Source organism: Nomascus leucogenys, chromosome 2, assembly GCF_006542625.1.
Source record: "Nomascus leucogenys isolate Asia chromosome 2, Asia_NLE_v1, whole genome shotgun sequence".
Taxonomy (NCBI): domain Eukaryota; kingdom Metazoa; phylum Chordata; class Mammalia; order Primates; family Hylobatidae; genus Nomascus; species Nomascus leucogenys.
In genome coordinates this window covers 99,443,417-99,464,966 of record NC_044382.1, presented here as the reverse complement: position 1 = coordinate 99,464,966, position 21,550 = coordinate 99,443,417, and the positions used below count along the sequence as shown (strand labels likewise).

General features: G+C 35.1%; 1 protein-coding gene across 1 annotated transcript in view; it reads right to left on the bottom strand.

Annotated features, from left to right (window-relative positions):
- Positions 1 to 21,550, bottom strand: part of ADGRV1 (adhesion G protein-coupled receptor V1) — a 602,359-nt gene that overhangs the window by 314,504 nt on the left and 266,305 nt on the right. The window contains exons 77-79 of the mRNA XM_003261601.2: positions 19,479 to 19,721; positions 7,781 to 8,188; positions 1,641 to 1,825 (exon numbers count right to left, since the gene is read on the bottom strand). Of these exons, the coding sequence (XP_003261649.2) occupies positions 1,641 to 1,825; positions 7,781 to 8,188; positions 19,479 to 19,721 (836 nt within the window). The remainder of the gene's footprint in view (positions 1 to 1,640; positions 1,826 to 7,780; positions 8,189 to 19,478; positions 19,722 to 21,550) is intronic.

Genomic DNA, 21,550 nt, shown 5'->3' with positions numbered 1-21,550 from the left:
ATTAGAGACATTTATAAGAGGCACTAAGGAGCTGAACTATTAATCATTGGACTCATATGGACATTTAGGAGCAGCGGTGAGGATTGGAGAATCCTTTCAAAAGCCCCACATGAGGCTTTTCTGATTTTGCACATTAAGAAAATCTCAATTTCCAGGACTCACTCATCAAAATTAAAGGAAGAGTAGAGTATAGGGATATGTTGATTCTGTACCTTTACCTCAAGTCACACCCTAGCACTGATCTGGGATAATGTCTAGGGCACTTCAGAGCCATGGGGCTGGAGGGGGCAGATTTTGCTATGAAGTAGGTGGTTACAATCTATTCTGACCACAGGTGTCCAGCAGGGGCTGTAGACTCAAGTAAGTCTGGGGTTGAGTCCAGGCCTCTCCATGAACTAATTGTGTGACTCTTGGCAAGCTGTGTAAGATTTCTAGCCTTAGTGTCTACATCTGTAAATAGGGGTACTAAAAGCCCTCACTCAAATCCTGAATAGCTACTTAAAATGATCTCTGTAAGGACAAAATAATAGCACAACTTTTAGCAAGGATTAGGTTGAACCACATGGAAATTTCATTATACTGTTTTTACCTATTAACAAAGGCAATCGATATTGTTCAATTTAAATCAATGTCAGGACTATAGCAGAGGTATAATTAATATCATTTGTATTATTATTATTTTATCCCTTGTTCTCTCTTAGAACTTTTTTCTATCTGGATTGACTATCTCTTTGAACTCCGTATGTCTTGTGACCTAGTAACTAACATTGGGCTGGGCACAGTGGCTCATGCTTGTAATCCCAGCATTTTGGGAAGCCAAAACAGGTGGATTGCTTGAGCCCAGGAGTTCAAGACCAGCCTGAGCAACATGGTGAAATTCTATCTCTACAAAAAATACAAAAATTAGTCAGGTGTGATGGTGCACGCCTCTGGGTCCCAGCTATTAGAGAGGCTGAGGTGAGAGAATCACCCAAGCCTAGGAGGCGGAGGTTGAAGTGAGCCAAGACCCCGCCATTGCGCTCCAGCCTGGGTGACAAGAGCGAAACTCCGTCTAAAAATATATATATAGTTAATATAGAGGTAATTAGTATAGTACCTATAGTATACAGGTATGTTAACATATAGTTATAAAATTAATTATGTAGTTAATAATGAACATGAGCCACATTTTATTTTTTCATTTTCTTCTTGCTAGCTTTCCGACAACTAGCCTGAAGTTCAACAACAGTCTGGGAGTTGTCTCCAAATGGACAAAACAATCACAATTGTTTGTGATTGGGGAAAGCACAATTAATAGCACATCAAAACACTCCTAAAGGCTGTAATCTCTCTTTTTTTTTTCTATTCAGAATGTATCTTTCACTCATTAAATAACTAAAAGTTAAACAGTAAAGCTTTTGTTACTTTCAAAAAACACTTCAAAATAAGTGGAATATATTGTTGACAGTATACATTTATTTTTTTGATGTACCTGCTATGTTTCCTTCAAATAATTAACTTCAACTGCCCAAGAGGTACAATGCATTGACTGTATCGTTCTTCGTTACATCATCTAAATGTCATTTTGCATTACATATTGCTTTGTCAACAGTGAAAAAAAATGCATAAAAGGTACTGCTAATATATTAAAAGATACTTACTTTTCACCAGGAGAGCCGCAAGTAACATTAGTCAGCAGAGAAAAGGCAAAATTCTCAGTCACTTCAGTAAAGTGACTGAATCCCCTAGTGTCCTTGCGCTTTGGGTTAATAAGAGAACAAAGAATCTCATAGAAAAGAGTTCGGCTGGCAACACTGAAAGCTTGATTTTTTCCTTCAGTAGTTATCTGGAAAAAGAATCTAAGTATAAAAATATATCTATAAAAAGAAATTTCTTAAATTATATGCTATATATGTGTGTGTGTGTGTTCCTTATTAATAGTTATTAACATTATTAAGGATAAACCTATGAAAATTTAAGAGAAATTGGTATCAAAATTATATTTCAAATATATATATTTGCAGTTGAAAAGGCATAAATAATCATCTATAAAGAAAAGGCATAACCACCAAAATATTTTCTACTTAATCATTAGATAAAGTCCTAAATGCCTGCACAGATTATTTAATTTTAACTACAATAATTAACATCATGAGTTAAAATTAGTCTCACTTTTACATCTACCCCAGGGATTCTTATTCTTCTGACCAACAAACAAGGAAATAAATATCTCAAGAATATTTGTTTATAATAGTGGCAAATTTTTTTTTTCAGTAAACAGAAGCTACCACAATCACTAAATATTTAAAGCACCAAATGAGAAAATCCTTTTCAAGATTAGTCAAGAGCTCCTGTCACTTTTGCCTTTTTCAATAAGTATGACCCTTCCTACTAAAAAAAAAAAGTGGGTTATTTGTTTTTTTGAGAGACAGGGGAAAAAAGGAGGAAAAATCCAGAATGACGGGGGACCACATCTTTATTGTTTGAGCATCGGTGTGAAGCCACTTACTCCATTACCTTCTGATAAGTGCCTATTACTTCCTCAAACTCTAAAAGTCATCACTTTTTCTATGATTCTTACACTACGCCCCATCTACCAACCTACATTATCACTCTCTTTGTAATTTGCATGTAACTTTGTCAGTGAACTTATGACAACCTTGAAATAATTTATCTGTTTCAAGCTCATTGTGAAAGTGGATCATGTTCCTCATTTTTTTTTATGACTTTGTAATCTAGTACAGTTCCAAGCTCACGGCAGAGCCCAAGATTGGCATTTATAAGACTAGTCATCTCCCAGATAGTAAGGCAGAGTGGAGAATAACCCACAGGGAAATATAAAAGACACAGAATAAAAATTTAGCAATGCAAAAATTACAAATGGAGACGGAGCACAACCACTGGACACTGAAACAAGCAAACTGAATATGATAAATGGAAACAAGCTCAAGAAAATCTCCCAGAACTCAGAGAAAAGATAACAGGCTAGTAGGACAAATCTTGACAAATCCCTAAGATACAATTGTATATATGAAAGAGCAGGCAGAGGCAAAAAATAACACAGCTCCTTAATATGCTGAAGAAATATTCTTGTCTAAAAATGTAGAGATTGCTTTTATACTAGGGAAAATTAGAAAAAGAGACAACACCAGATATATCTGGGTGATTTTAAAAAATATTATTTCAAGAGTAAAAAAAAAATCATACCAGAAACCAGATAGGAAAAATATTACCAACAGAAAAACAAAAATTTAGTTTAACTTCCAACTTTTCTAAAAATGAAACGTCAGAAGTCAGCAAAGCAATATGTTCAGAATTGTAAGAATTAAAGGCTGTGATCCAGGGATTCTATGGCTACCCACACTTTCATTCATATTCGAAAAAAAATAGAAAGTTTCTTTTAGTAAAGCACACAAAACTGAAACAAAAAGGCCATTTCTATAACACTCAGTTAGTACAGGGACTTTGTAGTTTTCAGCACTTTCTAGCAACTAATCTTCACAACAACCTGTGAGGAAGGTCCTATTGTCTTTGTTTTGCCTCCAGTTAGGGAAACTAAGGCAGAAGGAGGATGACTAACTTGTCCTTTTTGTTTGCACACAATTGTGTTCGCACACAATTGGTGACCATGAAGCCTAAGAGGTGCTCCTGACAGCCGCCCTACACTGCCTGGCAACATTCCCCACTTGCTTGTCCAAAAGCAACCACCTGAACTGATTCAGTTCACAGACAAGTCAGTCAAAATTACCTCGAGCATGAAATGCAAAACCAGCCAGTAAAATAGAGTTAATTCAAAATCTTTGTTAGTATGATTACAAAATAAATCAAGTGTAAAAACTAATTCTTGAAATATAAGGTATCTATTATTAAAAAGTATATGATGAAAAGAAATAGGCTGGCTCCACAAGGCCAGTTTACACAAACAACAAAAGAACTCCCAACATTACTGAAATTGCCTTATGAACAAGTAGAAGACCTGAATCAACCATGGAAAAACTTAAAAAGTTGTCAGGATATAAGACAAAGACAGAGGCCTTTGGAGGTAGGGGATAGTCTATCAGACTTCTACAGAACTAATTATTCCTCTTTCAAGTGTTTCAGAACAAAAAATTAGAGTCAACACCTCCTGATGGGCTTTGCCAAGCTTTGATAACCACAAAATCAAAACCTGACGAAATTCAAAGTTAGCATATCAGATTCAGGGGGGTTTTAGACTGTTCTTGCTATTAAGACGACTAAGAGCTTTTAAAATATTTTTTATTTCACTATGCCCGGGAAAATCAGGGGATAGAATATTCTGTCATAGCAAAAATCTGCCTGAACCCACAGCTGGATTTCATACAGAAAGTCTTTATAGTGAGGCATTTAAAGCTGATGCTCTTTTTTAGTATAATACTTCTGCCACTTCTAGCATGTATAATAATATTACCTAAGATTTATTGAGATCTTTTAAAAGAAATACATTGTATATAATTGATTTTGTTTCAAAGAACTTAGAATGCGGGGGAAAATAAAATTTGAAAATATAAAACAATTTCACTTAAAATATAAGATCTTATAGAATGAAGTACCTTCCAGTACTTGGAAGTTCTATTCTGTCCTTTTTAATTTGAGGTTATTTAAGAGTGTATATAATTTCATATGGCATATATGAATGGTTTGCCAGGTAAAGTACAAATGACCTTATTTGAATTTTAGACAGGCAACAATAACTTTTTGGTATAAATATGTCCCAAATAAGTATCTGCAATATACTTATACTAAAAAATGTATTTGTTGTTTATCTGAAATTCAAACTTAACTGAGCATTCCTTATTTTTATTTGGTAAGTTTTGAAACTTATCTTTATGTGATAATCTACATTTTCAGTGCTTGTTTTATTATTCTCATTATTATTGCTATGTTTAAAATATAAAATATGTATTTCTTGCGTTTTTAAATACATTTTATGCATTCATTTAGTCAGGCCCCTCATAATGGCTATCGTTTTTCCCAGTTTTATTGTTATAAGTAATGCTGAAATAAACATTCTCATCACATGTGTATTTGCAAAAATGTTCCCCACACTCATCAGTTGTGTTTTCACTTTGCTTTGGTGTATGCTAAGAGAAATTTTATTTAAACTGTATGTGGTCAAGTTATCAGTCATTTCCTTTGCGGCTTCTGGGTTTTGTCTGAGGCTTTAGAAAGATCTTCCCCATTCTAAACTAAAACGATGAAATGACTGATCCACGTTTTCTGCTACTTTCATGGTTTCAGTTTTACACTGAAATATTTGATCTGTCTAGAATTTATTTGGGGTAGAATTTAGGATAAGGTTCAGCTCTATTTTGCTTTCAAATGGTTACATCAGCTATCTCAACACTATTTGCTGAATAATATTTTTGACCCATTGATTTTTAAATAGCACCTTTATCACATAAAAAATTTTCATCTATGCTTCAGTTTTTGAACTTTTTGTTCTATTCCATTGATGTGAATGTTTATGTCTGCACCAGTGCCCCTTTAATCACAGTAACATCATATTTCAAATATGTTTTCATATCTGCTAGGACAAGGTCCCTCTCCTTTTTCTTCTTTTTCAGGAAAGTTCTGCCCATTTTCACATGTTTACACTTTCAGGTAAACTTTAGTATCATTTTATCAATGTAAAAATAACCCCAAAACAACCTAATGATATATTGATAGGAATTACAATGCATTAATAGGTTAATTTACAGAAAACTGTTGTGTCCATATATTGAATCTTCTTATTGCAGAACAAGGTATGAATTTCCATTTATTGAAGTCTATGTTAGTAGAATTTTTGTTTGCTTTATATATTTTCTGTATGTACATATGTAATATATATTTCTATAATTATTAAATAAGTCAGTTAAATCAACAGATTTCAGTATTGATGTACATATAAAAAAGGAATTTGAGAGTACAATATACTGTATCATACTATTTTTAAAAAAGTAGTGACAATAACTTGATTTGAAAATAACCAGAGCAAACAAGGCTTCAGCTGAAATAAAATACTAGTCATTGTCTTTTAAGAATTCAAATGATGTTTTCTACTTGATTTTACAATTTTTTTTTTGAGATGGAGTCTTGTTGTGTTGCCCAGGCTGGAGAGCAGTGGCACCATCTCGGCTCACTGCAACCTCCACCTCCCGGGTTCAAGTGATTCTCCTGCCTCAGCCTCCCGAATAGCTGGGACTACAGGCATGTGCCACCATGCCCGGCTAATTTTTGTATTTTTAGTAGAGACAGGGTTTCACATGTTGGCCAGGGTGGTCTTGAACTCCTGACCTCAAGTGATCCACCTGCCTCCGCCTCCCAAAGTGCTGGGATTATAGGCAATATTTTACAATATTACAATATTTTTATAACATTTAAAATATATTTTATTCCTCCAACTATTCCCAGGTTATTTATTTAAGTATCTTCATATATGAGAAAATTGTACTGTTTGCTAATGGTTACTCAAAAAAAGTTGATTACATTTTCCCATAGGAGCTACTTTTATAATTCCATTGTATTATTCATGAAACTAACAATCAAGATGTACTATCTGACAACTCTACTGAAATAAGTGTTGATTCTTAACCAATAATAACTTGGTTAACACACATAACTTACTGAGAACAAAAAGTAGCAGAATTTCCATATATTTTTCCTAAATCATATGAAGTGAGGTCCTGTTTTCTTCCCTAAAATGTAATTACTGGATATTCTTTCTCTTTCGCTGGCCAAAAACAACTTGGCATTGTCCTATGCCATTGGGCCATTAGAAAATTCAAGTAATAATATTTTGTGGAGTGAGTTTTTACTGCAGAATTTTCTCTGCATGGAATAGCAATCGCTTCCCTTTGCTTTATAAGATGTTTGCCATGGCCTGCTCTTTTTACCTCTGTACTTTATAATTTTCTTTTCTATTCTTCAAGCATTGTATTTTAAGAGTTACCACTGGATGGAAAGTATGCACGACTATCTAAAACCCCATTGTAAACATCTAAAGTATTTAAAGGTCACTATGCAAGAGATGTAGTAATTATACATTCATGTGTATGTACTCAAAACATTCAGTTCTTGTATATAAATAAATTGATAAGAAATATCTTGATAAGAAAGCCCAAAGTAAACCTCCAAAGGAGGCTTTTTTTAAGTAATAACTTTATAGATATCTTTCAAAATTTATATTCTTAGGCTCTCAGATCTCCATTTAATTCCATCATTTGCAGAGGTGTAAGTAAATAGGTTTAAAATAAAATCTGTTTTGTACAAGTATATACCAAATGGAATGTCTGAAATTATCTAGTCATTTCTTAATTTTTCTTTTCTGTGAAAGTTTTCAGCGCCCGTGAGGACTAAAGAACAAGCAGAGGGTGATAATTTCTATTCCATGGCATTTAAACTGGAAGGACTATGTAGATAATCTAGTTCAAGTCCTTTTTCTTAATGGACTAAAAAAACTGAGGCTCAAACTACAAAGTTAATTGGCCAGTTTCTGGAGAGCTGCCAACTGCCTATAGCTTCCAACCTCTGGAACCTTCTTTTCATGCACTAGGCTGTCTTTACTACTGCACTAGGTCATTCTCCAAGCCTAAGACTGAGATTTCCAAAGAGGCATCAGTCATATCCAAGCAAGAGGACAGTGTCAGATATGATGCATTCTATTCCTATGTTCAGAAATCTAACTTTATCATAATTTCATAATAACCAATGTTAAAAGAGAATGGGATTTTGGTTTTACTTGGGTTTTTAAATTTACAAAATTTCACTAAACAAATTACTAATATTCACAAGAACTTACCTTTTCTATTAAATGCATCATAGCACTGAGTTGTTCATCTGTGTTTTCTGTGGCCACTTTCATGCTGATGGTATGGAGCACTCTGTTGAGAATATCATCATTCACAGGCTGATGTAGCTGATCTGCAAGCCCCCAAATGGCCTGTGAATCTGCATCTGAGACAAGAGTGATGTTGGCAGTCCCATACACTTTATCAATTCGGGCACCACCTTTTGGGTCAAAAAGGACAATCTGGAAGCGTTTAGGAAATGAATTTAAAGATCCTGTCTCTGGCGTTAGGATGACATCCAATACAGTGCTTCTCTGGCCAGGTTCAAAGACCAATGTGCCTTCAGTTATCACAAAATCCTTCCCAGAAATAGCTGGAGATATGATGGTACGACCAATTGTTTCAGCACTCCTCAACTCCTAGAAATTAAACAACACCATTTAAGTGAATCTATGACACCTCTGATCTTGTCCTAAACAAATTCTTGTTTCTTAAACAAATTCAATTTCTCTTAAACAAACTGAAGGGCAATGATGATGACAGTACTACCTAAATATGGGGTTTTATACTTTTCATAATCTTCTAAGATAAATTAGAGAGATAAATACATAATATACAGTGATGAGATTAGGAAAGAGATGCCTTCAAATGGACCAAGGAAGCAAATTAGACCAGAAATGTCACTCTTGCCTCCATTTCTCCAACTGTGACTGAAAATCGTGCTTCAAATAACACATGTGGTAAAATATAAGTATGCAGGAAAAGGAGGAATATTTATATTTTCACTGTCACATAGAAATTTGGGGGGGCAGGCTGGGGAGAGTAGAGAGAAGGCAGAGGGGAGGAAAGAGGAAGTAGAAGAAATTGGTTTCATGTTTACACTCAAATATGGAAATATCCTAAGGAGTAGGGTCCTGGACATATATACCTCTGCTCTTCTTCAAATTATGGTTATTGAAAAATTTTCTTGGAAAAAGTGTTTTGGAACGTGAAGCATGAACACTTTAGTCAAGGAAGAATCAAAGGAATGTGCATTTATTTACTACTGAGCCAAGAACTATTAAACTCCTAGTACAAGCCAAGTGACATACAATGGATGTAGATTTGAACAGCAGAATACCTGCACTCATAGAACCTACTATTCTAGCAGAGGATACAGGTTGTACAAGGGTTGTGGAATTAATGATAGATTTTTACCTGAAGACAAGTTCTATGAAGAAAAATAAAAGTAGGTAAGGGAATGCAGGGTGATGGTAAGGTTACCATTTTTTATAAAACTGGACATAGAAGCTCTTGTGATATTTGAACAGAGACTGCAGGGAAATAAATGAATAGGCTACATAAGGATCTCGGGAAATATTCTAGGCAGAAAGAATAATTACAAAGGCACTGGAGATGGGAACCATCTTAGTCTGTTCAAGGAAGAACCTAAGGCCAATGTGACTAGGAGAAGGACAGTGCTGGATGCTGATATAAGAGAGGTGGAGGCTGGGTGTGGTGACTCACACCTGTAAACCCAGCACTTTGGGAGGCTGAGGTGGGCGGATCACAAGGTTAGGAGATGAAGACCATCCTGGCTAACACGGTGAAACCCCAACTCTACTAAAAATACAAAAAATTAGCTGGGCATGGTGGCAAGCGCCTGTAATTCCAACTACTGGGGAGACTGCAGCAGGAGAATCGCTTGAATCCAGGAGGCAGACATTGCAGTGAGCTGAGATTATGCCACTGCACTCCAGCCTGGGCAATAGAGTGAGACTCCATCTCAAAACAAAACAAAAACAAAAACAAAAACAAAAACAAAAAACAGAGAGGTGGATAGGAGTCAGATCATGTAGGCATGTAGGTTCATTATTGAAAATGTGGCAGGAAGACCCTAGAGGATTCAAGCAAGAGAGTGACGCATTTTATTTAACATTATTCATGAGTGTTCTGGCTACTGTGTATATTAGGATATAGTAGGGGATGAGCATGGAGGTTTTTGCATTCGTTCATGCAAGAAACAGTGGTAGAATAAATAGGGTCACATGAATAGAAATACTCAGACTAGAAATACACATGAGTAGAAGTACTCAGACTAGAAATATATTTGAATGTAGAGTCAACAGGACTTTTTTGTTTGTTTTATTTTGGGTTTTTTTTCGAGATGAGGGTCTTGCTATATCAACAAGGCTGGTATCCAACTCTTGGGCTTAAGAGATTCTCCTAAGTAGCTGGGACTACAGGCTTGCACCACCACGCCCAGCTTAGAGTCAATAGAACTTTCTGATGAATTTGATATTGGGTGGAAGGAAGAGGAGAAGTGAAGGTAACTCCTAGCTGCTTGCCTAGATGAATGGGTAAATGGATAATGAATGGTGAAAAACTGGGGAAAATATCGTTAAGGGACAAATCAAGAGTTATCTGCTACACATAGTAAGTCTGAGATGCCTCTTAGACATTCAAGTGATGACATCAAGTAAGAGCAATCAGATACATGGGTCTGGATCAGGAGAGGTGATGAGGTTAGTGATAAAAATGTGGAAGTCCTCAGTGTACAGATGATATTTAACAAACAGTTCTATATAGTCTAGCCTGGAGATTGATTCTTGGTGGATCCCAACATTTACTGGCTAGGAAGAACCAACATAGGCAACAGGAAGGAGCTCCAAGTGAGGTGAGCATTAAGAGCAGGAAGGTGTGGTATTACAAAAGCCCAAAGAAGAGCATTCTCCAGGAAGGAGGAAGTGATTGATTGTGTCGAAAAATGAAAAAAAAATCAATGAATGCTTTTTAAGAGCATCTGCTGTGTAACGATAAAATAAAAAGCCTTACTGAAGGAAATAACTCAAAAATCTAATGGCTTTAGAATGGATACATTAAAATATTCCCTGGAATACTATATAACAGTTAAAATGAAAGGATTTCAACTACACACATCAGCATGGATAGTTCAAAAACATATGATTGAACAAAACAAGGACCATAGAACAATACAATTGGATTAATTTCATTTGCACAATTTCCAAAACAGGTAAACCCAAATAATATATAAGAATAAAACTACTTAAAAAGCATATGAATAATTTAACATAAAATTCAAGATAGAAATTATCTGCAAGGTGGGGATAGCCAAGGAAAAAGCAAGATGGCATCAGAGGGGTTCATAATGGAAAGTTTTATAATAAAATTCTGATGAAGTTGAATTTCTGAAACAAGGTGGTGGTGATTTGATTACCATAAACTGTATGTACACATTTGGCCTGCTGTTTTTTGGCAGGATTTATTTCATAGTTCAAATATTTAAAGGAAATGAAACAGTCAAAATGTTCTTGTGTTTATAAAATACATATGATAAACACAAAGAAGCACTATGCAATTTAAAAGTGACAATGGGGAGGCCGAGGAAGGTGGATCACTTGAGGTCAGGAGTTCAAGACCAGCCTGGCCAACATGGTGAAATGTCACCTCTACAAAAATACAAAAATTAGCCGGTCATGATGGTGGGTGCCTGTAATCCCAGCTACTCGGGAGGCTGAGCCGGGAGTATAGCTTGAACCCAGGAGGCAGAGGTTGCAGTGAGCCAAGATTGCACCATTGCACTCAAGCCTGGGCAACAGGGCGAGACTCCAACTCAAAAAAAAAAAAAAAGAAAGAAAGAAAATCAATATAGAAATAGTCTTTGAATGGAATAGGCAATGTGAAAATAAGAAGGAAAACACATGGTCTTTCTTGAACTTGTGTGCTTTCAGCTAGCACACATATCTAAAAGAAAGTATTTGGAATGAGTTTCAAATGCGTTTTTAGCTATAGGTCTATTTAAATGAAAGATAACTAGAATAATAGATGTCTTCATTGTCTCAAATAGGAAGGACCAGAAATTCCTTCTTAACTTTATATCACAAACTTAGATATAAGAGAACAGATGCTAAGGCTACAGTACTTACGTACATGGAAATGCTGGCCTACCAAAGGGTATCTATGTTACAATGACTGTTTTAATTGCATTAATCTATTTAAAGTAAAATGAAAATAATATCATAACAGAATAACAACTTGATCCATAATTATTTTCTCATCCATGCCAGCTACCAGAAAAGAGAATTGTATGTCTCTGTCTTCTAGTAATATGCCTAGCACTTAGAGAACAACACAAGGGCAATTCAGCAACAGGAAAATAAAATAATACCAGAGAGGTGAAACTGTCATTTCCAATTGTTTAAACTTTTATTCTGACATAATTGTAGATTTACATGCAGTTATAAGAAATAATAAAGGAGATTTCCTACACCCTTTACCCAAACTCCTTCATTAGTAACATCTTGCATAACTGTAGTATAACATTACAATCAGGATTTTGTCATTGATACAGTCAAGACACAGAACATTTTCATCCCCACAAGAATTCTGCATGTTAACTTCTATAGCTACACTCGCGTCACCCCAGCCCATTCCCTCCTTAATCTCTGGCAACCACCAATTTCTTTCCCATTCCTATAATTTTGTAATTTCAACAATAGTATAGAAATGGAATCATAGAGTATATAATCTTTTGGTATCAGCTTTTTTTACTTAGCATGATTATATGGAGATCAGGTTGTTATGTGTATCAATAGTTTGTTTCTTATTATTAGTGAGTAGTGTTCCATGCATGGATATACCACAGTTTAACCATTCACCCATTGAAGGACACCTGAATTGTTTCTACTTTGGGGCTATTATTAATAAGCTACTATAAATGTTCATGTGCAAGTTTTTGTGTAAACATAAGTTTTCATTTATCAGGAATAAATGCCCAGGACTGCAACTCCTGAGTCATAAGGTAGTTCATGTTTAATTCTTGAAGAAACTTCTAAACTGTTTTCCAGAGTGGCTTACCATTTTGCATCCCATCAGCAATGAATAAGTGATCCAGTCTCTGTGAATTCTCACCAGCATTTGGTATTGTCATGGATATTATTTTAGCCATTCTGGTAGGCATCTAGTGATATCCCATTGTGGTTTCATTTTGCTAATAGCTAATGGTGTTGAACATCATTTTATATGCTTATTCTTCATCTGTACATCCTTTCTGGTGAAATCTACTTTTGTTTATTATGTTCTTTCTTCCTTCCTGATGTTCCAAAGTTCTTTCCTTTTTATCATTCCTTTTCTGTTTAAAGATCTTTCTTTAGCCATTCTTTCAGGGTAGGTCTGTGTGCAACAAATTCTTAGTTTTTCCTTCATCTGGGAATATCTTAATTTCCCCTTCACTTGTGAAAGATATGTTCACTGGATATAGAATTTAGGGCTGGAGGGTCTTTTCTTTCAGCACTTGAAAAATAGTGTGCCATTTCCACCTGGGACCCATGGTTTTCCATGAGAAATCTCCTGTCATTCCGATTGCTTTTGCCCTAAAGATAAGGTACCTTTCTTTCTCAGTTCTTTCAATATTTTTCTTGCCTTTAATTTTTATTAGTTAGACTATGATATATGTTATGCAGTGGTCACCATGGGCCTTGGGTGAGACCCCTAGTGCTGTGCTAGTTTCAGATCTGATCTAGCACAATCCCAGTGGCAATGACCACAAGAGTCCTTGAATCAACCCTCTGGCAGCTCCAGGAAGTTCAGCACAGACAGAGACGCTCCTTTTGTTTAGGAGAAAGTAAGGGAAGAGAACAATAGTCTCTTCCTGGTAATCCAGGGAATTTTCCCAGATCTTATCCAAGACCACCAATGCAGTACTTCTAGTAATCTGCAAGAGCAACAGCATTACTGGGCTTGGGGTGCCCCCTAATGCAGATATGGCTGCAATAACCAAAAATTTAGATCACAGCACCAAGCCTCTTCAAACATCTGGAAAAACTTCCCAAGAAGGATGGGTAAAAATAAGCCCAGATTGTGAAGACTACCATAAATATCTAAGTCTTCAATGCCCAGATATTGACAAATATCCACAAGCATCAAGACCATACAGGAAAACATGACATCGCAAAACAATTGAAGAAGACACAAAATGCAGGTATTTCACGTTCATGGATTGGAGGAAAGAAAGAGAGAGAGAGAGAGAGAGAGAAAGAAAGAAAGAAAGAAAGAAAGAAAGAAGAAAATAGGCAGAGGAAACAAAAGAAAAAAGAATAAAAAAGAATGAAACATGCATAGAAGATCTATAAATATCATTCAAAGACCAACTCCAAGAGGTATTGGCCTTAAAGGGGATGTAAAGAGAGAGATAGAAGGAGAAAGTTTATTCAAAGGGTTAATAATAGAGAACTTCCCAAACGTACAGAAAGATATCAGTATTCAAGTACAAGAAGGTTACAGAATACCAAGCAGATTTAATCCAAGGAAGGCTACTTCAAGGCATTTCATAATCAAACTCCCAAAGGTCAAGGATTTAAAAAAAAAGAATCCTAAAAGCAGCAAGTAAAATGAAACAAATAACATAGAGTGGAGCCCTAATACATCTGGTAGCAAACTTTTCAGTGGAAACCTTACAGGCCAGGAGAGTGTAGCATGACATGTTTAGTAAGTGTGGAAGAAACTTTTATCCCAGAGTAGTATATCAAGCGAAAATATCCTTCAAACATGAAGGAGAAAGACTTTCCCAGACAAACAAAGCTGAGAGATTTTATCAATACCAGTCCTATCCTACAAGAAATGCTAACGGAAGTTCTTCAACCTAAAAGAAAAAGATGTTAATAAGCAATAATAAATCATCTGAATGTACAAAACTCATGGTTAATAGCAAGGACACAGAAAATTACAGAATACTACAACACTGTAATTTTGGTGTGTAACCTACTCATTTCTTGAGTAGAAAGACTAAACAATGAACGGATAGAAAATAATAACTACAACAACTTTTCTAGACATAGTATAATAAGATATAAATAGAAACAACAAAAAGTTAAAAAGTGGGGTACAAAATTTAGGTGTCAAATTTTTATTAGTTTTCTCTTTGCTTGTTTGTTAGTTCACTTGTATGTTTATGCAATCTGTAATGTCATTTTAAAATAATGACAATTATTTTAATGGCAATCAGACAAGAGAATGATATAAAGTCCATCCAAATTGGAAAGGAAAAAGACAAATTATCCTGGTTTGCAGATGATATGATTTTGTATTTTGAAAAAACTAGACTTCAACAAAAAAAATTACAATTGATAAACAAATTTAGTAAAGTTGCAGTATTTAAAATCAACATACAAAAATCAGTAGCATTTCTATATGCCAACAGTGAACCATATGGAAAATATTTTTTAAAATCCCATTTACAATAGCCACAAGTAAAATAAAATACCTGAGAATTAACTTAGCCAAACAAGTGAAAGATCTCTGCAATGAAAACTATAAAACTAGCTAGGCATGGTGGCTCATGCCTATAATCCCAGCACTTTGGGTAGCTGAAGTTGGTGGATTGCTTGAGCCCAGGAGTTTGAGACCAGCCTGAGTATCATGGTAAAATCCCATTTCTACAAAAACTACAAAAATTAGCCAGGTGTGGTGGTGTGTACTTGTAGTCACGGCTACTTGAGAGGCTGAGGTGGGAGCATTGCTTGAGCCTAGGAGGTCGAGGCTGTAGTAAACCATGATCACACCACAGCACCCCAGCCTGGGCAAAAGATCAAGACCCCTATCTCAAAAACCAAAACAAATCTGTGAAAAACATTGAATGCAAGAAATTGAAGAAGGCACAAAAATGCAGATATTTAATGTTCATGGATTGGAAGAATCAGTATTGTTAACATGTTCATACTACCCAAAGCAATCTACAGATTCGACACAATCCTTATCAAAATGCCAATGACATTCTTCACAGAAACAGGAAAAATAATATTAAATGGAACTACAAAAGACTCAGAATAGCCAAAGCTATACTGAGCAAGAAGAACAAAACTGGAAGAATCACATTACCTGATTTCAAATCATACTAGAGAGTGACAGTAACCAAAACAGCATGGTACTGGCATAAAAGCAGACATACAGACCAATGGAACAGAATGGAATAGAACCCAGAAACAAATCCGTACTTCTACAGTGAACTCATTTTCCACAAAGGTGACAAGAATGTACATTGGAAAAAGGGCAGTCTCTTCAATAAATGGTTCCAGGAAATGTGGGTATCCATATGCAGAGGAATGAAATTAGATCCCTATCTCTCACCATATACAGAAAATCATATCAAAATAAAAATGGATTAAAGACTTATTAAGATCTCAAGCTAGGAAACTTCTACAAGAAAACGTTGAAGGAAACTCTCTAGGACATTGGAGTGGCAGATTTTTTTTATCCCACAACCAAAGCAAAAATGGACAAAGGGAATCACATCAAATTAAAAAGTTTCTGCACAACCAAAGAAACAATCAACAAAGTGAAGAGACAACCCATAGAATAGGAGAAGATATCTGCAAACTACCCATCTGTGACAAGGGATTAATAACTAGAATATATAAGGAGCTCAAAGAACTCTATAAGTAAAAATGTAATAATCCAATTTAAAAATGGGCAAAAGATGTGAATAGACATTTCTCAAAAGAAGACATACAAAGGGCAAGTAGGGATAAGAAAAGGTGCTCAACATCACTGATCATGAGAGAAATGCAAATCAAAACTACAATGAGATATAATCTCACCCCAGTTAAATGGCTTTTATGCAAAAGAAAGGCAATAATGAATGCTAGTGAGAAGGTGGAGAAAATGGAACCCTCATACACTGTTGGTAGGAATGTAAATTAGTACAACCACTATGGAGAAGTTTGGAGATTCCTCAAAACACTAAAAATAGAGCTACCATATAATCCAGTAATTCCACTCCTAGGTATATAACCAAAAGAAAGGAAATCCTAGGGATATACCCAAAAGAAAAGAAAGTGTATCAAAGAGATACCTGCACTCTCATGTTTGTTGCAACACTATTCACCACAGTCAAGATTAGGAACCAACCAAAGTGTCCATCAACAGATGAATGGATATTGAAAATGTGCTACATATACACAATGCAGTACTATTAAGCAATTAAAAAGAAGGAGATCCTGTAATTTGCAACAACATGGATAGAACTGGAGGTTATTATCTTAAGTGAAATAGGCCACGCAGAGAAACACAAACATTAAATGTTCTCACTTATTTGTGGGAACTACAAATTGAAACAATTGAACTCATGAAGATAGGGAGTAGAATGATGGTTACCAAAGGCTGAGAAGGTGGCGGCGGTGGGGCAGAGGGGGTTGAGGGAAGTTAGAATGGTTAATGAGTACAAAAAATAGTCAGATAGAATGAATAAAATCTAGTATTTGATAGCACAACAGCACGACTATAGTCAACAATAATTTATTGTACATTTAAAAATAACTAAAAAAGTGTAATTGAATTGTCTGTAACAAAAAGAAAGAATAAATGCTTGAGGTGGTGGATACCCCATTTATCCTGATGTGATTATGCATTGTATGCCTGTATCAAAATATCTCATGTATCCCATTAATATATACACCTACTATGTACCTACAAAAATCAAGAAATAAAAAAACTGGTATTAATGCACTGACACAAACATTCTCTACTAAGCCTACAATCGCAGGGTAGTATGTTTATTGGTCAGGATCAGAATAGGGTGTGTGTGTGAGTATTTATGTTTGTGTGTGTGTGTATATATGTATATATATATGTATATATACATATGTGTGTGTGTGTGTATATATATATAGAGAGAGATATATATATATATATTATAAGAAATTAGATCATGCAGTTATGCAGGCTGAGAAGTCTCAAGATCTGCAGGATGATTTCACAGGCTGGAGACCAAAGGAGGTCAATGGTTTAGTTCCAGTTCAAGCCTTATGGCCTGAGAACTGGGAGAACCAATGGTGTAGTTCCAGTGCGAAGGCCAGCAGGCTTGAGACCCAGGAAAAGCCAATGTTCCATTTTGAGTCAAGAGACGGGAAAAAGCCACTATTCCAATTCAAAGCCTATCAGACAGGAAAAATTCTATCTTGCTTAAGGGAGGGCCAGGCTTTTTGTTCTATTCAGGACTTTGACTGATTGAATGAGGCTCACCCACATTATGAAGGCAATCTGCTTTACTCAGTCTACTGATTTACATGCCAATCTCATTCCAAAAAATAACCCTCACAGAAACACTCAGAATAATGTTTGACCAGATACATGGGTACTCTGTGGTCCAGTCAAGTTGACATATAAAATTAACCATTACAGTAGGGAAAACTGGAAATTCCTAAAAATATATTGTTCCATAAATAAGTGCCCTTTATGAGTTATACACTAGTGATAGCATGCATTTTGCAAAGAATCACTTATGAAGAATCTAGAAAAGATATAAATAAATATGATAGAGTTGCTGGCCTTCAGATTCTTCTTTTGGCAACTTCAATTCCCCTTTCATCGGACTGAGCACATAAACTCGCTTAAGATGTGCCTCAAATCTTTTTTATCATCTGGTTTTTCATCTCCAGTCCCCCTTCTTCCATTCTCAAAAGTAGTAAGTTATAACGATATACATTTTATGGGAGAAGAGGAAGAATGAAACAGACTTCTATAATTTATCTTCTATCTTAAATACTCCAGTAAAAAATACTCAAGTCTTCCTACTGTAAATCAACATAATTCTCTTTGCGCTATTTAGAATAGACTTTATTTCTAGGGTCTCATATAATAGGGAGTTTTCTTTTTGTTTGCTGAGCTGTGGACTCTGTCATAAAGATAAGTTTTACTGCCTGGCAAACTTCCAGAACAGCTTAATATCCACAGCTTGAGGCCTATTCTCTCATCTTGACTCATGTAACTGCTACAACATACTGGCCACACATATGTTCTGTTTTATGCACGGAATGTCCTGTTTGTTTGAGCCACCCAATGATGACACAACCAAGCAGGTACTAAAGAGAACTTTTAATGAAACTGTGAAATCTTAAGGCCCAAGGAGTCATCTGGTTTGGAATCTTGAAACATTGGAAATAGAAGAGCTGTACAGAATGGTAGTTTTCAAATAGTGGGTTTCCTGAAGTTATATAAAGTAAGGGGAACAAAGAGAGGACTAAGGTGGGTCAGCTATGATCCTAACAATCATGCTTCAAGCAGAGTAGAGACACACTTTTGCTTTACTATATTAGAGTTTCACTGCTAAAACAAAAGCAAAAAATAAGGCTGAAAGGTATATGGTATTGTTGGGGCCAAGCCCACGGTCTGGTGACTTAGTGTTATGCAGCATTGATCTTCTGAGTCCCCAGATAGCCTCCCTGTCTTTTATCTGATGTCACCTAAGAGGATGTATGTGAAAAAAAGTGGCAGTGAGGCTTTGTGAACACATGGATTTGAAGAAGTGTAAAGATCAGCTAGTGTTGGAAGTGCTGAAAAAGAAAATTTTCAACCGTTTGGAAACAAAACATAACAAGATCCTCACTTTCTGCTTCTGGCCTTCAACAGTTACATTCTGAAGAAATTTTAACTCCCCAGAGATTTTATAAAACAGATTTATGTAAGATAGTTTGCACTGTATAATCAATCTTGTCAAAAGAGAGAAAAAAGAAAAGTCTGTCGTTTTAAAACATGATCTGTTATTGATGAGTGAAAAGCTGAGCTGTTTCAAGGATAAAGCTTAATGTAATGAATAAAAAGTGAATTACGATGTTATCCTCAGAAAATAATGTATCAATTATTCCCTATGTCATTACTCTTGCTGTAGTTAAAGAAGAAAACCGTAACGTGTATGAATATATATTCCATGCTTACCTGGGTACTAAAGTTAACAGACATCATTAGTCCTGTCCCAGAATCTCTGGCCACCTGCAGACTGATTAAAGTGGCCTTCTTGTGAGCCACTGCCAGCCGAGAACCCACAGAAAAATACACAAGGCTTTGAGATTCGTCACTTTCTAAGATTTTAATTTGTGCAAATCTGGCGCTGTTGTTTATTGCTGCTCCAGCAGTAGCTTCATATAGTTCCACAAAAAAATACACTTCAACCTGTGGTATCTGACAATGAGAAAAAGGGAAAAAAAAGAACTATTACTAATATATTTCTATCTGTAGATAGTTCTGATATTTAAACATTGTATAATTCATATACATTTTTAGAGAAATAAATATATAAATCTAGAGATATATTCTGTATAATTATGGAATTAAATTCTTAGATTATCATGGCATTTATTTTTGGTCTTTCTTTAAAAATACATTTACTTTCTCTGGGAGAGGAAACAACCTATGTACACTGTGATCAGGAAAAAAATAAATTAAATGTATTCATACCACAAAACACTATAAAGTAGTTAAAAGGAATAAACTAATTCAATGTTTTTTAACACAGATGCATCTCAAAATATGACAGTAAGTGAAAATATCAAGCTGTATGATATGTATAGCACGATACCATAAAAGTAAAGTTAAAACTACACAAAGCTTACTATATTTTATTAATAGATACATATTTAAGTAAAGTTTTCTTTTTTAACTATCACACCCTGACGGCAGTTGCCTTGGGTGGAGGGTTTGGGTGGGGACAGGGCAGGGAGTGGAGTTGGAGAATACTACTGAGGAGAGGGAAAAAAATGGATCTTCAATTTTGCAAGGTTCTATTTTTATTTCTTTTATTTTTAAAGTGTTTTAAATAAATATAATCAAATATTTATAATAGTCAATTCTGAAATTTTATGTATTTTTCAAAATTTTCCAAAATTCAGTACACAGTCTAAATGTAGTCTGCTGGTTACAGTTTGTTCATGTTTCACCTTGGTTCCTTCTCGACAGTCTCAAATAATTTATTTTCTAAAGCCTGAATTCAATTTTATAACATATTGGCAATCACCTGTTTTTACTAATGATTCACTCTTAACAAAATTATCCACAAATCTTAGCAATATTGTTACCTATCTGGCATAACTCAAAGGAGCTAAGCTGATGCCTTTACAACTGCAGTGACATTGTCTAATTTGATATAATGTATCATTTTTACCTGCCAGCAACGACCACTATGTTTTGGGACCATTTTAATGATAATTATTACATCATGAAATGATACAACCAACCCTTCAGAATTATCCAAGTGTTTATAAGTAAGTTATATCTTAGTCATAGCATAAATCAACTTAATCTCCTTTTGTTTTCTGAAGAAATATTTAGTTTTTTCTATGGCACATATCATTCTTTACTGTTGCTGATCAACTGTCATTTGATATTGAAATGTGGAAATAATTGTACTATGTCCACTTTTGAGAAACTACATTTGGCAAATACAATAAACTAAAGCACTATCAAAGTATAGTAACTATATTCAAGACCTACTATGGCCAAGTGAGCTTGAATTCAAAGTAGTTTCTTTTAACTAAGGATTCTGGCATATTACATTCCAACAGAGACTTTTATTTTCTAGTAAAATATTCCTTTTTCATTGTGATGATGATTAGAACATACTTATAGCCACCTACAAACAAAATAATATGTTATAATCTGAGTTAAGAATCATATGAAATTGAACAGTGTATAGATGGGTGCCTACATAGCATTAGACTAGTAACATAAAGAGTCTTCCAGTCTTAGAAATACTCTATTGAAACAATATTTCTGAAGTCTAATGAGAAATCAAGACTCGCGGATCATACGTGAACCTCCCTAGACTCCTAAACATGACAGAGACCTCATAAGAGCCCATTCCATGTGTAATTCCAGCAGGTTCTTTTCCTGGTTAGGTCAGAAGCATCCCAGGATAATCTTTTTCCCTAACTAGTATAAGATGATTTTTCCAGGGACCAGAACTGTTCAGCAATAGAAAAACCAAAGTAACAATGAAACGATACCTTACTTAA